The 21,172-nt window shown below is 55.8% G+C and overlaps 2 protein-coding genes across 2 annotated transcripts in view; one reads left to right on the plus strand and one right to left on the minus strand.

Moving 5' to 3' along the window:
- REC114 (REC114 meiotic recombination protein) overlaps window positions 1-2,493 on the minus strand; it is a 173,312-nt gene extending 170,819 nt beyond the window's left edge. The window contains exon 1 of the mRNA XM_060618113.3: window positions 1,417-2,493. The gene's annotated coding sequence lies outside the window, so the exon portion shown is untranslated. The remainder of the gene's footprint in view (window positions 1-1,416) is intronic.
- A 7,654-nt stretch (window positions 2,494-10,147) lies between these two features.
- HCN4 (hyperpolarization activated cyclic nucleotide gated potassium channel 4) overlaps window positions 10,148-21,172 on the plus strand; it is a 45,655-nt gene continuing 34,630 nt past the window's right edge. Inside the window, exon 1 of the mRNA XM_060618103.3 lies at window positions 10,148-11,532. Within this exon, the coding sequence (XP_060474086.3) occupies window positions 10,745-11,532 (788 nt within the window). The 5' untranslated portion in view covers window positions 10,148-10,744. The remainder of the gene's footprint in view (window positions 11,533-21,172) is intronic.

Below are 21,172 nucleotides of genomic sequence, written 5' to 3' on the forward strand. Positions count from 1 at the left end.
GTGTGGAATGTGAGGTGCTTGTGAGATACCCAAGAGGCCATTAAACAACCAGATCTGGAGCCCATGGGAGAGGTCTGGGCTGAGGGCATGGATGAGAACTGAGCCCAACTGGGTGACAGTGTCCCAGGAGAGAGATCACAAAAGAAAAGAAAGCACGGGCAACAGAGTCAGGAATGAAGCCAAGAGATGCGGAGTCAGCTGAGAAAGCCCTCCTCCTCCCACACGGGAAACTGAGGACTGCCAGAGATGGAGAGGACATCGGGAGAGTATGTGCTCCTGAAGTCAAGGGAAGAGGGTGTTTCAAGAAGAGGGAGGTAAGGAAGGGAACGAAAGGTGGACTTGACCTTGCTGAAGACACAGGGTAGCAAAGCCTGATGGCTGCGCGCTAAGGAATGAGTGGCAGTTGAGAGACAAAGGCGAGGGCTTCCCTCCCTTTCAAGAAGATTAGATGTGATGGGAAGGAGGGAAAGAGGCAATAGGATTCAAAGAGGACCTTTTTGGATCAAAGGCATCTGATCAGGCTTCAATGCTGATGGGCAGGACTCTGTAGGAAGAGGTGCAAAGATTGGGAGAATGGTAACCGATGGGAACAGCATGAGGACAGGCAGATAGGAAAATACAGTGGGATCACCAGGTGGCCCCGGGTGCATTAAAGACCAGGAATTGGAGGAAGCACAAGTCAGGGCACCCGTGTGATTTCAGCAGGGCTGCTGGAGCCTGTACACAGTAGGTCCCAGCCCATTCGAGTACAAGGACCTCTTTTTCGCTGAAAAAACCCTCTGGCTTTGAAGCTTCAAAATACATCTCACGTGATAGCAGTTGTGATTGAGAAAAGCAGCCAATGGTGGGTGAGATTAAGACACTGTATCAGACGTAACTGCCAGCAAATCCTGGCTCTTCCTCTGCCGGTGGGAGCTTGGGTAAGTTAGTCAACCTCACTAGCCTCGATTTAATCATCTGTAAAATGGAGATAATACCACTTACCTGACCAGGACTCTAGCAGGGATTACATGAGCTAATCCATGCTAAGCACTTGGCAAGGTGCCTGGCACAGAGCTAGCTCTCCATAAATGTCAGTTTTCACGACTATGAATTCAGTTATACTTTAAAACAAATAGGTGTTTTATGCGTCACACTAGCACCCACACATGGGGGGAATGGTTGTCTGTATAGGTGGAGGGTGCGTTTCTTATTCGGCCAGCAGGCTGTTCTTGGCAGCGGCTGGGGAGACCCTGAGACCCCTTGAAAAAGCTTGGAGTCTCACAGGGACCCTCGGTCGGTCCACATTTGCTCCGGTCTAATTCTGCGACCTGACCTCTCCCCAAGGCCGGCATTACCAAGGAAACGGAGGCCCGGAAACTTACCCATGGACACACAGGAACCCACAGCAGGGGGCTAGGAACCGGCCTCACTCACCCCCTTTCGCTCTCCTGTGGCAGCTTCAGCCTGTTGGCAGTTCCACAAGTGCCTGGGCCTGGCTGGGCCCATGTGTTTGCTGTGTTGCTGCTGTCACCGCCAACTGCTCTGTCAACCGTGGGAGTGTAGGCCTGGGCTCCGGGAGCTGTTGTCCCAACTCTGATTGTGGTTCCAGACTTAGTCACATTTCTGTCCCGGGCTCTCTCACCGTCCCTGTCTCAGCCTTTGTCACAGCACTGTGGCAGCATCTGTCATAGTACCTGCCACAGCCTTTGTCACAATACCTGTCACAGCCCCTGTCACAGCCCCTGTTACAGCCTCTGTCATGGCCTCTGTCATAGCTCCTGTTAGAGTCTCTGTCATAGCCCCTATTACAGCTCCTGTCACAGCCTCAGCCCCTGTCACAATACCTGTCACAGCCCCTGTTACAGCCTCTATCACAGCCTCTGTCATAGCTCCTGTTAGAGTCTCTGTCATAGCCCCCATCACAGCTCCTGTCACAGCCACAGCTCCTATCACAGCCCCTGTCATAGCCCCTGTCACAGCTTCTGTCATGGCCTCTGTCACAGACTCTGTCACAACCCCTGTCACAGACTCTGTCCTAGCCCCTGTCAGAGCCTCTATCATAGATTCTGTCTCAGTTTTGTCCCAGCCCCTGTATCAGCCTGTCACAGCCTCTATCACAGTCTGTCACGGCCCTATCACAGCCTCTATCACAGACTCTGTCACAGCTCCTGTCACAGCTCCTGTCACAGCTCCTGTCACAGTCCATCACAGCCTTTGTCGCAGCCTCTATCACAGATTCTGTCTCAGTCTTGTCACAGACCCTGTCACAGCCCCTATCACAGCCCCTGTCATAGCCCCTGTCACAGTTCCTGTCATGGCCTCTGTCACAGACTCTGTCACAGCCCCTGTCACAGGCTCTGTCCTAACCCCCATCAGAGCCTCTATCATAGATTCTGTCTCAGTTTTGCCCCAGCCCCTGTAGTAGCCTCTGTCCCAGCCCCTGTCTCAGCCTGTCACAGTCCCTATCACAGCCTCTATCACAGCCTGTCACAGTCCCATCACAACCTCTATCACAGACTCTGTCATAGCCCCTGTCACAGCCCCTGTCACAGCCCCTGTCACAGTCCCTGTCACAACCTCTAACACAGCCTATCACAGCTCCATCACAGCCTCTATCACAGCCTCTGGCACAGCCTCTGTCATAGGTTTTGTCTCAGCCTTGTCATAGACCCCTGTCACAAGCCTCTATCACAGACCCTATCATAGTGTCTGCCACAGCCCCTTCCATACACTCTGTCACAGTGTCTATCACAGCCCCTATCACAGCCTCTATCACCCTCTCCCTGACACTGCCTCTGCTCTGGACCCTGCAGGGTGGCCTGTGGGGCACGGCTCTCGTTACACAGCGGAGCTGTCTCTCTCTGGAAGGCGTCCAGCGAAAGGCTCATGTAATAGCAGGTTATCCTGATGCGCAGGGCTCGTGGGAGGGAGGCTGGGCTGTGGGGCCCGTACAAAAGACATGCTTTGCAGGGAGCTGGAGAGCAGAGCTCTCAAACCAGCTGCCAACCCTGGCTGTGGCTCCCTGTATGCGCCCACAGGCATCTGGGGGCCAGGTCCTTGACTCTGGCAGGATGACTGAATGGTTTTGTGCCATTACTTTAATCTCTTTGACTCTACTGTGAGCTTCCAAGAGCAGGGGTTGTATCTTATTCTTTTCTTGTTCACTCACTGAAGACCTGAGTACAGGGCTGGGCTCCCAGGGCACCACCTGATGGTTGTCCCCAAAGTCCTGGCCTGTCTTAAGTCAGGTCTAGTCACTCCCCATTGCCTCCAGAGCCAGCCTACCTTTGGGTGTTCGTGCTCCGCCACCCCGACCACCAGGGCTGCCGTCCCCCAGACTGCTCAGCCACCCCAGTGCACGGGCTCCCGTTTGCCCCTCTTTTGTTCACACCGTGCCCTTTGCCCGACATAGGCCACCTCTCTGCTTCCACTTTAACAAATCACACATGCCTTCTGCAAAAGCCAATTCAAGCAAGACCATTTCCCCCTGCTCCCCTCCTCCACGTTCTTCCTCCTCCTTCCGGGCGCTCCAGCCACTTGTCCACATCACATGACCCTTGTCCCTGGCTTCTTTACAAGAGGTTCTGTCTCTGTCTTATTCTTGTCACAGCCTGCGGTGGCTGGAGATTAGGGGCTGGATCTTCAGCATTATACAGTAGGTACTCCATAGTCGGCTCAGTAAATAAAGGGGTGAACGGTTGAACGAAAACAGGAACTATGTGAAATTGGGGGAAGAATATGTAGAGGAGTGAGGGGAGAGGACAGAGGGCAGGACAGCATGAACAAGGCTTGGCAGAAGGGAGGAGCCCAGCATTAGTAAGGGCCACCTCAGGTTTCCCTGAGGAGGGGGTGGAAACCTACCCCTCCCCCCCGCCCAGTGTTCCTCACTCTCCCCCAGTCCTCCACCTTGTCCTGTTTGCCAAGCCTCTTCTGCCTCTTCCCCCTTCCCAGGCCATCCTGTCTCTTCCTTTCCCTCCCTAACTCCTCCAGCGCAGGCTTGGAACCATTCCGGAGCTCCTGTCTGAACTCACTTCAGCCCTGATATATGGTGAATTCCAGACTTGGGACAGAGGAGTCTCTGGTACTTAACTTCTTGGCAGCTCAGCTCAGCCAGCACCTCGGGAGCCTCCCCCGACCCCAAGTGCCTCACTCTCCAGCCTGGCTCTGAGTCCAGGTGGCCCAGACGTCCTGGAGCCCTGGTGGGACACAGAGACACAGTCCAGGCCTGGCTGAGCTGTCAGCACATCTTTCTTCTGCCTTCCTGAGAGGAAAGGGGCATGATGTCCCTGCCAGGGTCCTGGCTGAGTCCTGGGGAGTAGCCGGGAGTGCGGGATGGGGAGAATGGAGAGATCAAGGCCTGGCCTGGGGATGAAAGGGCTTTGGGCTCTGTCAGCCTCTGGGCACTCACAGGTGGGGTCCTGCACAGAGGCAGGGGGTAGAGTAGGGGACAATGCCATAGCCCACACTCCCAGCTCCTAAAGAAACAAGACAGAGCTGGAAGAAAGCAGATGGCAAATCCAATAGGAAACTGAGCCTGTAGGGACTTTCTTTCAGTAGTGCCTTAACGTCATTGGGGGAGGGTGAGCATGTGGGCTCCCAGTAGTTTTTGCAGCCAGACTGTGAGGGTGAGAGTGTTGGGAGGAGGGGGTCAAAAGGACCCAATACCCTCCTCCTATGGAGATAACAGACTTTCTTTTAGGGCCAGCTTAGAGCAACCATGTAATGGTCCCGTGGGGTGGATGCTACCCTAGGTCTATCCTTTGGCAATGCCTTATTAACCCCACAGAGAATTCTGCAGGCCTCACCCCTGCCAGGCTGCTCCATTCACTGTTTCCCCCAACAGAAACACACACACACACACACATACACACACACACACACACACAGTAACCACTGTCTAGAAAATCCACTTCACTTTCCACCCCCTCCAGGAAGCCCACCTTGACCACACTCAGGAGCACCACTGCTCTGAGCTTCTGAACCACTCACTCTGACCCTTGATTACAAACTTCTGGTATGGTCTTTCACTGCTTTGACCAGACTGAGAACTGCCCCAAATAGGGCATCTCTTTGTCTTCTCAGCCTCTATCTTTTTTTTTTTTTTTATTTTATTTTATTTTATTTTATTTAGGGAAGGACGGAGAGAGCATGAGTTGGGGACAGGGGCAGAGGAAAAGAGAGAAAGAATCTTAAGCAGGCTCCACATTCAGCATAGGGTTCAATCCCACAACCCTGGGATCATGCATGACCTGAGCTGAAATGAAGAGTTGGACACTCCACCAACTGAGCCACCCAGACGCCCCATTCTCAGCCTCCATCCATTGGTGGCTGTGCTCAGGGACGAGCACCAAGTCTTGGTCAAGACTGCGTGGTTAATTTGTTCTCTCCATACATCTACATCCAATCTGGCTTCTCCCATGTTCCTTCTCCCTTCCAGTTTTTTCATCAGGAAGCCTTGAGATGGGAAACCTGAGGGAATGTAGCAGATTCCAATATTACTTCTTGGGGGCCTCATCCCCAGTTCAGGACCACCAGCAGGAAATTTACATACCCCCAATTCCAGCCCACAGAGCCGACTTGCCTCAGAGCAGAGCAGAAGGTGCACTGGGAGGACCATATCTACCCTAAACAGAAAGATGAAGTTGCACCTGTGAATGGTGGGAGCCTTGAGCATAAGGTCAAGGGTGTGACCTCTGGGTCAATTTCTCTGATCCCACTTAGGCAAGTGCTCATCCAGAGAGAAGAAAATCTGCCTTCTGGAGAATCGGCCAAGACTTACCGGGGTTGAAGAATTCAAAGAAGGCCATCCTGCATAACAAGACATCCTTTTTGTCCCAACAGCAATTTTAAAGACAAATATATGACCTAAATTGGATTCTAAAGGCTGTCTCCTCTCCATTGGCTATTGCAGGTTTTTTTTTTTGTTTTGTTTTTAAGTTTACTTATTTATTTTGAGAGAGAGAGAGAGAGAGAGAGAGAATGCAAGCAGGGGAAGGACAGAGAGGGGGAGAGAGACAGAGAATCCCAAGCAGGTTCCTTGCTGCCAGCACATGGTCTGATGTGAGGCTCAAACCCATGAGATCATGACCTGAGCTGAAACCAAGGGTCAGACACCTAACCGACTGAGCCACCCAGGTTTTATTCACTATTCCATCGTTCCGTGTTTGTTGAGAACTTACTACAAATGAGATGTCATATTCTGTGCATTCATGTCTCATTTGGTCTTCATAATAGCTTATGATGTACACATCATTAAACCCATTTCACACATGAGGAAGATTGAGGCATAAACAGGCAGTAAATGACAGAGGAGTATTTAATTCCACTGGATTTGTTTTCCAGTCTCATGCTCTATTGTTTATGGTGGGGGCTCCCAGACTTTTGGAATTCACAGACCAATAACATTTCAAAAATGATTTTTGGGAACAAACACAGAATCCCATGCCAACTTTTTATTTAGCCGAGGACATAAAAAATACCATCTCCTGGCACTATGATTTCATAAAAGGGCATTTCAACACAGAAAATGCAGCAAGGATATAATGTTAGAATAAAGACAGACTTCTAAGAAGGGCAGTTGGCAACCTTACCCTAAAATATCCTACATTGTTCTCCCTCTTTCTTTCCCTCTCTCTCTCTCTCTCTCTCTCTCGGTTAAATTTTAAGCAGGACTGGACAAAACCTTGGCATAACATGGTGTGGGAGCCACGGCCCTACCTCGGAGTCACTTCTTTAAGCAAGAACAATGCCCTTGGCCCACAAGCAAATAACCTTTCAGAATTTCTCAACCCCCTCTACCCATCTGCCCATCCAGGTTCCTGCCAAATAAGGTCTGAGGTTGATCTATAATAATCAGCTACATCCCCACCCCACTCCCAGCTGATCTTCTGAATTCAGTATCCCTTCCAGAGAAGGAAGCTCATCCCTTCTCTTAGCCCATCCCACAGCCTCTTCTCTCTTAGACCCAGATTTTTTTCTGGGTTTGCAGTCCGGGAATACCCAGGCTCCCCTATGGCCCTAGAGGAGACACATCTGTCTCCCAGAGACACTCAGTTCCCCAATGAAGCTGAGAGCCACAGGTCTCTGTCTCAGGCCAGAGGCAGGGCCTTCCCCTTCCTGGGGTCCCCAGGTCCTGTCCACTGTGTTACCAGATGAATCAGAACAGACCCCGGGCTTTCTAGGTGGCACTGGAAATGAGAAGGCATGAGACCTGGCAGGAGCAATGGGGAGAATACAGAATGCAGGGGCTCCATTCTTCACCTCCTCTCTGCTTCAACCACGCACTCAGAACGGCACCGTAGCTGCGTGAGTTCTCTGGGCAGCTGAGAAGAGCCCAACCTGTGGGGCCCTTGGCTGGGGGTCCAGCTCCACCATTTCTTGCTGTGAGACATTTGGCAATGGCAATGTCTCAGTGCTTTAGTTCCCTTACTTGCAAATGAGAGCAAGGATGTTAGTTACAGCCAGTGAAATCCTGACAATCTGATCATATTTGGCCCACAAAAATTTCATGTGGTTTAACAGATACGGACTCAACTGTAAAGGGCTGGATACCTGTCTCTTACCAAATCTGGGTCCTTTCTCCAGGGAGTCCTCCCTAGCTACCCCAAGCTCAGCGAGGTCCCCCTCCTCAAATTGCTCATCGGTTGAGGCGTGATTTAGTACACACTTCTTTCCTATCTTGAGTTTTCTCCTCTTTCCCAAGGCTGTGTCCAAGATTTCCCACAATTAGAGCCCATCAAAGCCTGGGTTTCTTCCTCTCTCCCCCACACCACCGACATGCCACAGCTGTCCTCCATTAGGGTTTTCACACAGAGGAGACAGGAGAGGCCAGCATTACCATATGCCTACTTTACCTAATGGTCATTTCTGCACCCGAGGGTGATCCTAGATGGTCCTAGATGAGTGGTACTAACCAAACTGAGGGTAGGTGGGGGGCTAGAGGGAGAGGAATCTGAGGGCCCTGACCCCTGGCCAGCCTGTGGCAGGAGTAACCCAGGAAGCATAAACCTTGGTCATATCCTCCATCTACTTCAAGGACCCCCTTCAGTGGCATAGCTGGCTTCTAGGGTTGTTCATCCATAGCTGACATTTACTGATCTGCTCTCTGTCCCCCCCCCCCCATTTTGGTGCTGAGGTCCCTGAGATGAATTGAATCTGTCCTACCCTCAGGGAGCTCAGTCCTGAAGAGGACATAAACTCCACCGGGTAATCAGTGTTCAGGTGGATGGGAGATCATGGGCCATGGGGACTAAAAGGTGGGACATGGCCAAGATTTGGGTGGCCAGGAAGGGTACCTAGAGGAGGGTGCCCTTACCACAGGTCACTGGGAATCCTGTTTGGGCTGACTTCCTGAAGCTGGGGTAGGGCAGACTAGCTCCTAGTTGTATCCAGAAGCCCAAAGAAGTGAGTTAAACGGAGGTCTTCTCCCTATGGCTGGCACATCAGGGCAGGCGGGGCTCCCAGCCCGTTAAGAACACTCCTCAAGGAGACCCAAGGACATTCAAGGATTAGGCCTCCCAGCATCTGTGCAGAGAACTGTCAGCTCAGAGCTGCTCAAAAGTAGAAATGCCAGCTAGCGGTGATGACATCACTGCTAGTCATTCCCTCCCCCCATGGGAGGTCCTGTGGTCCAGTGGGTAGAGCAGAGAAGCACCTGCCAGGCGGCCTCCTCCCATCTTGCTTCCAAAATTTCTGCTCTGAATGGGGTGGGGGAGGTGGTCCCAAGTGGGCTAAGAATGAGACTAAAAAATCCTTTGAAGAAAAACTTCACGTTATTCCTCAGACAGATGGCAAGGCTAGGGGACCTTTTTGCCTCTCTCCCGTCAGTCAGACTTTGCTGAGGGTCCACTTCAGCATTAACCCAAACTCCAGCCTTCCCTGGCCAACCCCTTCCCTCTAATGCCCCGTCCTCATTCACGAACTAATCTGGGATGCTGGACCTGACAGGATCTCAGTAACCCCTGAGCCATCTTGGTAGCCCCCAGGCCAAGGAGAGGGGGTGTGGCAGCCCTGCCTATGTGGATGTGGAGGGGCGGGGGTGTCAGGCTATCGTGGGGTGTGGAAGGAAAAAGAGCGATATTTCTGGCTGAGCTGGTGGGATTTGTCCATAAGCCCCGGAGACCGTACAGGGAGAGAGAGGACACACAGCTGGATGGCTTGCTGGCCTAGGGGTGGGGGTGGGGAGCAGACTCAAAAGGGGAAGCGATTGTACAGTTGCTTGGGGGTAGGGGGTAGGGTAGAGCGGGAACTCCTTCAGCGTTGGTCCATACGGGGGTGTCACGATTTGGATGGGAGAAGGTCCACAGCTAGCTCCAGAGTGCCAGGCCTCCAGAGGAGCCTGCCTATTGGCTCCCCGCTGCAGCCCCCCTGGTCTCAGAAACCCCCGTCGGAACCACATCGGAAGAGGTGTGCACGGGGATCGGACCCCCGGTCCGAGGCTGCTGCGGGCGCATTTCCTCGAAGTCTTACCTCGAAGGGCTGGGTCTCACCCGCGCGCCGGGTGTCTCCCGGAGTTTTCCCCACGCCCTCCTTGCCCGGCAGCTGCAAGCCTCCGCAGGGGAAAGACCGGCGGAGGGGGGGTGGGGGTTCGCCCCTCGCCAGTGTCGCAGGAAAACCCCGGGAGCAGCACAGAGGCGGCGCATTTCCTGGAAACCCCCTCTCCAGGCGCCTTGAGGAAAGGCCTGGGGGCTCCGCATCCAAAAGACCCGCCCGCCTCCCGGGAGCAGGGTCGGAGACTCAGCTGAGAAGCTAAACCGCCCGGGAAAGGAGAGCCTAGAGCTCGGAGAAGGAGAGATCAGGAAACCCCGTCCCCCCCCCGCCCCCCCTCCACTTTCCCCCGCCCCGTCTTGGGGTGGAAATTCGCAACCCAAGCTGGAATCCTAGACTTGGGGCGCGCTCCCAGCCTTGTCCAAGGAAAGGTATTCGAGGGTGTATGATTAAGGACACCTTTCACCCCAGCCCCTAAGGTCAGGCAAGGGTCCACCCTGCGCGCCCGCGGGTCCCGCCCCCCACCCTCCGCCCCTCTCCGAGCCCCCGGCCCGCGCGCCGCTGCTCCTTTAAGAAGCCCAGGTAGGCAGGCCCGGCTGCGGGAGCCGCTCCTATGGCAACCCGCGAGCTGCGGCGGCTTCATGAATATTCCGGGGCGCGGGAGCCCAGCACTGCCGGAGGGCGCTCCGGGGGAGGCGGCCGCTGATGTAAGCCCGGCGGGCCGCTGGGCTCCGCTCGGCTGCGGCGGGAGCCCCGGGACGGGCCGGCCGGGCTCGGCCAGAGGAGGCGAGGCGAGCTCGCGAGTGGCTGGCCACAAAGCCGGGGCGGCGGGACAGACTGATAGCCCGCCGGCCCGCGGGACGCACGCCCAAGAGGCGCGCGGGTCGTGCGCTCTGCGCTCCAGAGCGGTTCTCCGAGCGCCGCGGCCGCAGCGCCGCTTCTACCCGCGCCCATTGTTCCCCGCGGGGGCGGGGCGCCTGGAGCCGGGCCGCGCGCCGCGCCCCCGAACGCGGGAGGGAGGGAGGGAGGGAGCGCAGGGTCCCCGCGCCCAGCCCGGCCCGGGAGGAGGCGCAGCGCTGCGAGCCGGGGGACCCGGAGCGGGACTGGGAGCCTCCCCGCGGCACCCAGCCTCCCCGAGCATGGGCGCCTAAGGCGGTCCGGAGCAGGCGGCGGAGAACGCGTCCCCGCTGGCGGACCGACCGGCGGGCGGACCTGGAGCGGGTCGGCGGCGCCGCACCCGCGCCCCTGCCCCGGCCGGGCCCCGGCCCCTGGCGCCATGGACAAGCTGCCGCCGTCCATGCGCAAGCGGCTCTACAGCCTTCCGCAGCAGGTGGGGGCCAAGGCGTGGATCATGGACGAGGAAGAGGACGCCGAGGAGGAGGGGGCTGGGGGCCGCCAGGACCCCAGCCGCAGGAGCATCCGGCTGCGGCCGCTGCCCTCACCCTCACCCTCGGCGGCCGCGGGCGGCACGGAGCCCCGGGGCGCGGCCCTCGGGGCGGCGGACGGCGAGGGGCCGGCCCGCGGCTCGGGCAAGTCCAGCACCAACGGCGACTGCAGGCGCTTCCGCGGGAGCCTGGCCTCGCTGGGCAGCCGGGGCGGCGGCGGCGGCTCCGGAGCAGGGGGCGGCAGCAGTCACGGGCACCTGCATGACTCCGCGGAGGAGCGGCGGCTCATCGCCGAGGGCGACGCGTCCCCCGGTGAGGACAGGACGCCCCCGGGCCTGGCGGCAGAGCCCGAGCGCCCCGGCACCTCGGCGCAGCCCGCAGCCTCGCCGCCGCCGCCCCAGCAGCAGCCGCAGCCGGCCTCCGCCTCCTGCGAGCAGCCCTCGGTGGACACTGCTATCAAAGTGGAGGGAGGCGCGGCCGCCGGCGACCAGATCCTTCCCGAGGCCGAGGTGCGCCTGGGCCAGGCCGGCTTCATGCAGCGCCAGTTCGGGGCAATGCTCCAGCCCGGGGTCAACAAATTCTCCCTGAGGATGTTTGGCAGCCAGAAAGCCGTGGAGCGCGAGCAGGAGAGGGTGAAGTCGGCCGGATTTTGGATTATCCACCCCTACAGCGACTTCAGGTAAGGAGGCCAAGGCGATCCTATGGGTTCCCTGAAGCGGTGGCAGGCATGCTTCCTCTCTCAGCCCTGCCTCTCAGCCAGAGTTAACTTTCCTTCTTCGCGCGGGGAGCTCCGAGAGAAGTGGGGCGCCTCTAGGCACCAAGACACCCCCAGACCTCCTCCTGCACCGCGCTGGGAACTTTCTTCTCTGTTCCGGGCTCCAGTCCTCACCCTCTTGGGGTCTAGGCCACACTAGAGGCAGGCTAAAAAGGTGTTCTGAGCCTGGCCTAGCCCTGCCGGCAGCCAGGATATGGCTCTGCCACTTTAAGCCACACATCCCACCTCCCTGTTCTGGGCTGCAGAGTCAGGGTGGCCATCCTAGAGGCAGTTCCAGGTCATTCAGCCTGAAGAGCAGGGCCACGAAGAGAAACAGACCTCTTGGCAGAGGGGCCAGCTCCTTGGGTACTGACCCCAAGCATTAGGATCTCCTTCTTATGCCTTGGGAAGCTGCAGCTGGGGAGGGAGAGCTAGGCCCCTGGAGGAGTGAGGTCACTGGGGCCTCAAGTCCAGGATAAAAGCCCACCATGCCCACCTTAACCCTGGGCCCAGACCCTCATGCCAAGTGGTGGGCCAGCAGCAGGCACCCTGGGCACCTGGCATCCAGACTGGCAGGACAGAATGACCTTGCTCATAGTGGTCAGAGAAGATGCCTGGTGTCCTGACTGACAAGCAGCTGTCCTGTAACCCCAGGCTCATCCTGTGCCCCATTGTCACCCCAGTCCAAGCTCCAGCAGCTACTAGGACTCTCATGGTTCAGTCATGGGTCCCCAAACACATGGTGTAACTGCCAGTCAGGGAAAAGGACCCTGCCCCCTCCTCCATCACCTGAGTCAGATGCCACTGACCGAGTAGATACCACTTGGAGCCTGTGGGGGTATCTGCAAAACAGGAGATTGGTGATTGCCTCTAAAGTTGAAATAAGGGATGCCCCCCATCCCAGTCAAGATCTTAAGGTCCCCCAGTGCCCCCTCCCCCCTGAGTTTTCCTGATACATAGGACAGAAGTGAGGGTCTGAAAACATTCACCATTTAAAACTGGGTCTAATTTATTCTCTCTCTCTCTCTCTCTCTCTCTCTCTCTCTCTCTGAGCCCTGCCCCCTATTTAGCTTCCTTCCCTGCCTACCCTGCTTGCCTGCCAATATAAATGAGCATTTTGCCAACCCAGAGCCCTCTTTGCAAACTCCAGGGAAGCCAGGTTTGTAATGAGAGCAAAGCCATTTTCCATCCAATGAGAGAGATTTCTCGTGCTGGGAGTGACCAGTCAGGCAACACTCGATGGCTTAAAATAGTGGTGAACAGAGCCCCCCCGCCTTTCTTTTTTTGAGGGACTGTTCTTCCTAACCCTAATACCCAAGGTTCCCATTCTAGAGGGTGTGGGAGGCCAGAGGACAGGCTAAACAGACAGGCATAGTCTTCAAGTTGAGTGAACAGAGACCATCAGGAACTGTAGCTGGTTCCCAGGGCCAGGTTCCTAAAGTGTGGCCTTCCCTCTGCTCAGTACTGGGACTGAAGGATCCCAGCCTGAGCTAGGGAGGAGTGGGTAGGGGTTGTATTTCCTGCACCCTCTGGTTGTCCTGGGTTTCTGCTCCTCCCTCTGAACTTCTGGGAGGTGGTAGCAGGTGGGCTGTGCCAATATCAACCGCTTGAGATTGTTGAGGGGCCTTCCCTCCCCTTGTTCATTTCCTCGCTGTCTTCCGTGTCTGAGAGTCTCTGTTCAAGGTTCTCATCACCTGGGATGTGGGAGTGCAAGGGGGAAGCCCCAGGCGTGCCTGACCTCTGTAGAACATAGGCTTTGATTGAGCACCTTCTGGGAACTGGACCTTCCTTACCCTGGATGGTGAAGAGCTGGGTTGTTTGCATCAATGGGAAGTTCCCCGCCACCTTCCTGATCTTACTCTGCCCATCTTGGCATGTTCTGTCTGCAGTCCCCCTACTGCAGAATCTCTCACTAACTGCAGGCTGCCCAGGACATGGCGGAGCAGGGGTGGTGGGGGTGGGGGTAGGGAAGGGTGGATGCTGCACGATTGATAAATGGGCGACAGGATAAGGGTCAGACTGGGCTTTGAATCTGGGTTTGTGCAACAAGCAACAGGGACCGGTAGCCGGAAGCACACATCTCTGTGCGCAGCCTTGTAGCTGTCTGGGGCTGGGTGGAGTGTAAGAAAAGAAATCCAAGAAAGACCGTCTCTGTGCATCTGGAGGAGCCGTGGTCATACCTCTAGGCCAAAATAGCTGGTCTCATCTACACAAGGTCAAAGAGGCAAGGGCCTGGCTAAGTTTTCTGAGCTTAGGAAACCCACCAAACTAGTGTCACCCCCACCCTCAGCACCCCAAGCCTCAGTCCTTTGAGTTTCAGCCACTGGCCTTGCTTGGGCTTCTGTATAGAGCCAATCCCCACTGCCTAGCTCAGCCTTCACAAGAGCTTCTGCAAGCATTGCTCAGGCCAGTTGAGGATTTATTCATCATTTTGACGGGCAGGAAGCATTGATCCAGAAGAATTGGTTTAATAAAGAATCGCCAGCAAACCATGATAGATTGAGTTTGTGGTTTGGAGTTCAGGGCTCACTGTCATGGGCTGCTTCCGGCATCTCCCATTCCTGGGGGAGGAAGGTTGGGTACCTCTTCCAAGGGCTGGAGTAGACTGTGCTCTGAGGGACCTGCAGAACCCGGGCCATGATTAACACTCGGCTTTTCTTGGCTTCCTGTGATTTTCTTTACCATGACCCCAGCTACTCCATGGCTCCTCCAGGTTCTGTGGGTTTGTCTGGCCTCCCCTTCCCCAGTCGCCTTTTGAAACTGCTAATTAAGGTTTTGTTGGACTCTTGGATCCTGGATGGGTCCTCCCTTCCATGTGAGCCATGTCCTGGGACCCGGGCTTGGCAGTGCAAACCCGAAACAAATAAAACAGTGTGTTTTCAAAGAGAGAGGAAAGGAGTGGTGACCCAGAAGCCTGTTGGGCTTTTAAGTGTCAGGCCCAGGGGGGGTCTGCCTGGGGGTGTGTACGCCTAGGTGTCTGTCTGTGCAGATGTCTTGGGCTGTGTGGGTAGACATGTGGGCTGGCGCAGAAGTCCCTCTGTGGGGTGTCTGTTCTGGAGCTACTCCTGTGCCCCAAACTCCAGTTTGGCCTTGAGAGTGGAGAAGCTCGGCTCTTGTCAGCCCTCTGCCCTTCCCTCTTCTAGCCTGAGCCTTCTGAGGCTGTGAGGAAGGGAAAAGTAAGGAAGGGAAGGGCCCTAAAAGGTCCTTTCCTTGGAGCAGAAACAGTTGGGCTCTGAAGTCATGGAACCTGGGCCAGTGCCCTGATAAGTCCCAAAGGTGGCCTCAGACTGAATTCTTGTGCTGGTCCCTGGCCCCAGGCACTGCCATTGCCCACCTCCTATCACCTGCCCAGCCCTGTCTGCTATGGGGCCCTGCTTGGGTTGTGAGCTTTTTCTGAGCCTCAGTTTTCCCACCTAGAGAAATGGGAATCTTGTTGCTCGTGTCAGACAGGACTCGTACAACTGTGATCACCCTTTCGACGTAAGCAGCTCCAGTGTGCTGTCAGAGCCCAGTGATGCTGCTTTGAGCCACGCTGCCCCCGCTCTCACTGCCTCCTTCCCTCAGTCCTGAGTGGACCAGATGGGCCTCTATCCTTGGCTCAGACCAGTGGTTCTGAACCTATGTCAGAGACCTAAGTGAGAACCTGCTGGAAACTATAGGGTCTCTACTGAGAAAAAGGCACATGTATCCAGACACAATATGACGCTCAATTTCTGGGGTCTGTGGACTCCCTAACTTGAAAACCATGTAGGTTGTGAACCCCACTCTATCTAGACCATCCCAGAAAGAGTCCTGGTCTGGCAGGGGCAAGTGCCAGCCTCTTAGAGCTAGCCTTCCCTGGGGCCCTCTGTAGCCTGAGGCCTGGGCCTCCCACTGCTGGCGGGATGGAAATGAAAATGGAGCAGAGTCAGATGCCTGAAGGAGGCACTCTGGGGACTAGTTACTTTTCTGTTTCCTCAGTCCCACGCCCATCCCTCTCCCCTCCAACCCTGGGCAGGACTATTTGCATAGGAGGTGGTGAGGAGGAAGGAGGGAGCGGCCTGGCCCTGGGTAGGATGGGGGTGGGGGTTCTGGGGTCCCTCCTGGGTGGGCCTTGCTGGAGGCCATTGCGCAAGAATTCTGCTCCTGCTAACGGGACCATAGGAATATAGGTGTTCCCTCCATGTGTTGTAGGGTAGAGAGCCAGGCCGAAAAGAGCTGCAGGCCTTGCGGCGCCAGGGGAGGGGGAAGGGCGCCTTGGTGCAGAGGGGAATTCCAAGGTGAGCTGCCTGGGCGGTGCTGTCAGCTGGCACCGTGGGCAGCGGGATTCTCCAGGGATGAGGACGTGTTCGACCTGATGAGGCTGGGCTGGTGGCAAAAGCCAGCACCCAGCTCGGGGCTGAGGTGCTCCCCGGATGCGAGGTGCGCAGAAGGCCCATGGGGCCAGGCCCCTTGCACCGTCTGGGCGGGGAGGGCTGGGCTCCAGGTTCTCCCCTTGCAAGACTTCAGTCCGTGGGCTGACTACCATGTGATGAGGCTGGGGGCTGCTCCCCTGCCCAGCCCTGCCCCTGCTTGTTCCCTTAGCTTCTGTGAGCTGTGACGCTTTGGGCTGTCAGGTGGCCTGCCTCACACAGGGCTGGGATGTCTGCCTGCCTGTCTGCTTGTCCCTCTGCCCTCCTCTCCCACGCTGTAGGGCCCCTGGGTCTTCTGGGATGTCCTCTCAGGCCGCCACGGCCACCATCATCCGTCTGTCCCTGCCTGACACACCCCCGGGCATTTGGATGGAGCTCTGTGTTTGTTCCAATGCAGTGTTTCTCACATCGCCATGGCATCCAGCTCACCTGGGCATCTTATTAAACTATAGATTCGGACTCATTAGGTCAGAAATAGGGTGGGGTCTGACATTCTGTGTTTCTGATAAGTGCTCAGGTGATGCTATGCTGCTGGTGCCCAGCCCAGAGCCAAGCTTGTAGGACCGGGGTTCAGATTGGGTGTATATTCTATGCTCGTCCCACGCTCCCTGACTGAGTTCCCTGAGGGCAGAGACTCTGTCTTCTCCAGTTGGCCTCTAGCACTGAGCACAGCAGGGTGAATTCTGTGAACTGGGTTGAGCAGCCCTCCGCCACAGAGGTCAGCCGCAAGCCTGGGAGAGCTGGATTCACAGACCCGCCTCCCCGCCTGCACTGCGGCTTGGACCCTGCTGGCCCTGGATGCTGGTTGTTGGGATGGGAGGAACAGGGGCAGGCCAGGTGGTCAGAGGACCCTTATGAATCCATCCTGTCCCCTTGCCTGGGTGCCTTCTCTCCCATTCAAAGGCCAGAGGAACGGGCCCGGCTGGAGGAGCAGGGACAGGGAGTGCAGTGACTGCTGTGCTGCAGGGAGGTTTCTGGGAAGGGACAGATGTCAGTGAGAGAGTCCAGAGGTGTCAGGGTAAGAGGGTCAGTGTGAGATGGCTCTGACAGTGGCTGCCCGGGAAGAGAAAGAGACATCCAGTAACAGCGGCTGCCTTGGTGCCTTGAGATTGTGGTGGAGGGGCCTTGTCTGAATCTTAATGCCCCGTCCACTGCCCCACGCCATGCCTAGCAGCCTCCCTGGTGGGTGGGACTTGTCACTTCTCTCTGCCCCCTCCCACCCTGGCAGGCACAAGTCTACATACTGATGACAGAGCTGGCAGTGTCCTCACAGCCTGAGCGGCCCCTGTCACAACACTGGCCATCATGGGGGAATTCACCCAGAGTAGAAGGTGCAGCCCCAGTCGCTCTGGTGGGGAGGAGGGGCTTGTCGTTCAACCAAGGAGGCGGCCAGCTCCAGCACATACACCCCTTGGCTCAAGGGCTCTGACAAAGCTGCCACTGCCAGTTGCTAATTAATAGAAGGGCTACTAAGGCCGGCCAGGCGGTCCTGCTTGGGCCCAGGGGATGTTGAAGAATCCACGTTCGTCAGCCAGAGCAGGCCATGGGGAGGGCAGGGGCATTGCCTTGGCTTTGGAGAGGATGTTCTCTGCCAGCCAGGCTTTACTGGGAAAGCATTGCCAGGGCCCTGGAGATCTGTGATCCCAAAGCCTAGGAGGCCACTCAAAGACACTCTTAATCATCGGCACCTGTCCAGAATTGGGGAGGAAGCAGCACAAAGAGGTGGAGAGTACCCCGTCACCAAAGGTACTCAAGATGTGACAGCAGTACTTAGACGAGAAGTTGCTAAGCAGCATCCCAGGGACCAAATACAGTGCCCAGATGTGTTCTGTTTGGGCATCATGGTGTGTCATAACAACTCAGAGACAGTGTTTTAAAATGGAAAGATGTAACATAAAAATTTGGCTTTCGGGCTTCTGAACAGAAGAGAGCTCTGGAGAGCTCTGGCAGTTCTGGCCCCACGTCCCACACCATAGCAGGCAGCTGGAGCAGACAAGAGGCTGCCCCCTTTAGTGTGACTTTTGCTCTTCAGTTGCCCACTGTCCCTAAGGTCCCAGTCGTGTCATTTATGCACGTTTAGCTACCTGACCCCTGTAGGCTTCTGAGTTTACAACCCTAGATTCAAACCAACTAAAGCCAGGTGGATTCACAGATCAATAGCTACCATTTGTGAACTATCTGTACCATGTACCAAACTGTTAGAAGCTTTTATGTCTCATGTTTTATTTACTCTTCACAGTGGCCTGAACAATAGGTTCTATTACCCCCAGTTTCCAGATAAAGAAACTGAGTCTCCTTCCTTCCTTTCTTCCTTCTTTCCTTCTTTCCTTTCTTCCTTCCTCCCTTCCTTCCTTTCTTCCTTCTTTCCTTCCTTCCTTCCTCCCTCCCTCCCTCCCTTCCTTCCTCCCTCCCTCCCTCCCTTCCTTTCTTCCTTCTTTCCTTCCTTCCTTTCTTCCTTCCTCCCTTCCTTCCTTCCTCCCTTCCTTCCTTTCTTCCTTCTTTCCTTCTTTCCTTTCTTCCTTCCTCCCTCCCTTCCTTCCTTCTTTTCCTCCTTCTTTCCTTCCTTCCTTCCTCCCTCTTTGTCTCCTTCTTCTTCTCTTTTTGTTAGCTTTAAAAAGCTGGACTACAAAAGTAGTTCAAGAAAACATTCTCCTGAGAATAAAAACAGGAGACAATGTTTGACCACACATTATCGGTGAAGAGGGGCTGTAGGAGATGGGGCTGCGCTGGCATGGGAAATTTAACAGGCCTCAGAATACCAGATTTGGACAGGCCTTAGCAAGCTCCTGGTCGAAAGCCTTTATTTTATAAAAGGGGAGCAGAGAGGTGCCTTGGTGGCTCAGTCGGATGAGCATCCGACTCTTGACTGCGGCTTAGGTGAGGATCCCAGGGTCGTGGGGTAGAGCCCTGAGTCGGCCTGCGCACTGAGTGTGGAGGGTGCTTAGGATTCTCTCTCTCTCTTTCCTGCTGCCCCCTCCCCCACTCACGCATTCTGTCTCTAATAATATGAAAAACTTAAAATAAAAGGGGAGCAGAGGACTAGAGAGGGGAAGCCACTGGCCCAGGGTCACAGAATAAATCAACGTCAGAGACGAAACCGGAACCCAAGTGGGTTATGTAACATCTGGCTGCAAAGATCATAAAGTTCCACAGTCCACCCCTAGACCCCAGCCGGAGGTCCTGAATGGTCTTCTCACTGGAGCTTTTTCTGGTTGCCCCAGCTCCATGCCTGAATTTTGAGATGATGGGTATTTTCAGAGTCCCTTTTTAATTTAAGCTTATCCAGTGAGAAGGGAGTCTTTCCATATCAGCAACTTCAGACTGAGACATGCTTGCCCTGACTCCCCACGCTGGGGCTGCTCCGCCCCTGGGGATGCTGGACCAGGATCCTGACTGGTGTGGAGGCTGTTGGGATTTTGGCACCATATCCAGATGCTGTTGATGCACCTTTCTTCAATAGGGGCAATTAGGGTTCCTAGGGGAAGGGGACGAGTGGTCAGTGGCATCTGTGTTCTCTCCACCAGAGAAATAGGTGGTCACGTGGTCTGTTCCTCACATCCTCCAGAGAAGTGAGGAAGCGGAGTCCTGGTTTAGGACTCAGTGTGTGTCCAGGGTGGAGGTTCTGAGGCCACGGTCTGGGCCCACGCTGTAACCAGGCTCAGGGCTCAGCCTGAGACCAAGATAAGGCCTTGGTCTGAGGTCAGGAACTGGAACCCTCCAACAGAGTCCCAGAACCAACGCCAGTACCTTGCTGAGGCGTCCAGGGCTTGGGCAAGGTGGGAGTGTGGCCCAGCCCACCTTGTGCCCTTCCCCTTTCTCAGGCTCCCCGAGCGCCTACACCCCTTAGCATCTGAGCCAGCTGCCTCCGGTCCTCTCTGGGAGGTAAAGTACAAATTATAAATAAACAACAGTGCCACTGCTGCCGACGCCGGAGCCACCAAATCTCACACGTGACGGCTCCCCGCCCCACTCTGCTCCTGCATTGTTTGGGGCCGGTGTCTGTCTTCCCAGCCAGGCAGCCGGCTCGGGGCTCCAGCACAGCCGTGCTCGGGGCTGGGCAGAGGCGTGTGGCGGCTTGACGGAGGGGCTCCCGACGGGCCACCACACTCCCCGCTCCACAAACTGTGGAGCCAGCAGCGGGGCCTCCGGGTCTGCTCACGGCAGCTGTGGGGGCCTGATAATTGGCTGCTGATGATTTTGTGTCTGTCTAAGCATTTATCTGTGTGGGTGGACGTGTTATGTCTACGTGAAGAGGCTTTCAGACATTAATGCATAACATGGGGCTGGCTAATACGCTGTCTTCTGGGCCTGGTGGGGGGCAAGCTTAAGGTGGAGGGGGATGGGGGGTCACGCCCCCTCAGAGACCAGATGCTCCATCCCAAGACTGCTTTCACCCACTATGGTAGATGGGGGTCACTACCTACCTGGCAAAGAAGAGAACAGGATTTCAGCGCCTCTTAGGGTAGATCACTATGGATTGATGGTCAGGGAAGGCTTCCTGGAGGAAGCAGATCTGAGCTGATTTGAAGGAAAGAGAGAACCATTCAGCACACTTTCTTGTAAGTAGGTTTCTGGGAGATGGAGCTAAGGGGCTGGGGTGGGTGTTGGCAAGCACTAAGAGCAGGTCACTCAAAATCTGCCTTTTTTTTTTTAAGATTTATTTATTTATTTGAGAGGAGGGAGAGAGTGCGAGTGAGCAAAGGGCAGAGAGAGAGGGAGCGAGAGAGAATCCCACACAGGCTCTGCACTGTCAGTACCTAGCCCCAAGCATGGCTCGAGCTCACCAGATGTGGGCCTCGAACTCACGAACTGCGAGACCATAACCTGAGCCCAAGTTGCCACCCAGGCGCCCCCAAATCTGCCTTTTCGGACCTGTACCCATTAAGCTCTGCCCTTCACCCTTCAGGACTGTGACCCCACTGCCCTGGGCCTTGCCCCTGATTCTGAGTATGTGTGCATATGTTTGCACGCGTATGTGCGTCCCTCTGGACCGTCTGGGTTCTTGTGGCCCAGGCGGCTCTCCTGGCCCCAGCTGCACAACCTCTGAGAAGACCCTGTTTCCCTGCTGTACTCAGCCTGGAAGGCAGGTGTTGCCACCGCATTAATGTCACTGAGCGTGTGGCCTGGAGCCCAGAAGTAATTACCCTGCAGTTCCCTGTTGCAAGCTGGAGCAG

This window comes from Panthera onca, chromosome B3 (genome assembly GCF_046562875.1).
Source record: "Panthera onca isolate mPanOnc1 chromosome B3, mPanOnc1 haplotype 2, whole genome shotgun sequence".
Classification (NCBI taxonomy): domain Eukaryota; kingdom Metazoa; phylum Chordata; class Mammalia; order Carnivora; family Felidae; genus Panthera; species Panthera onca.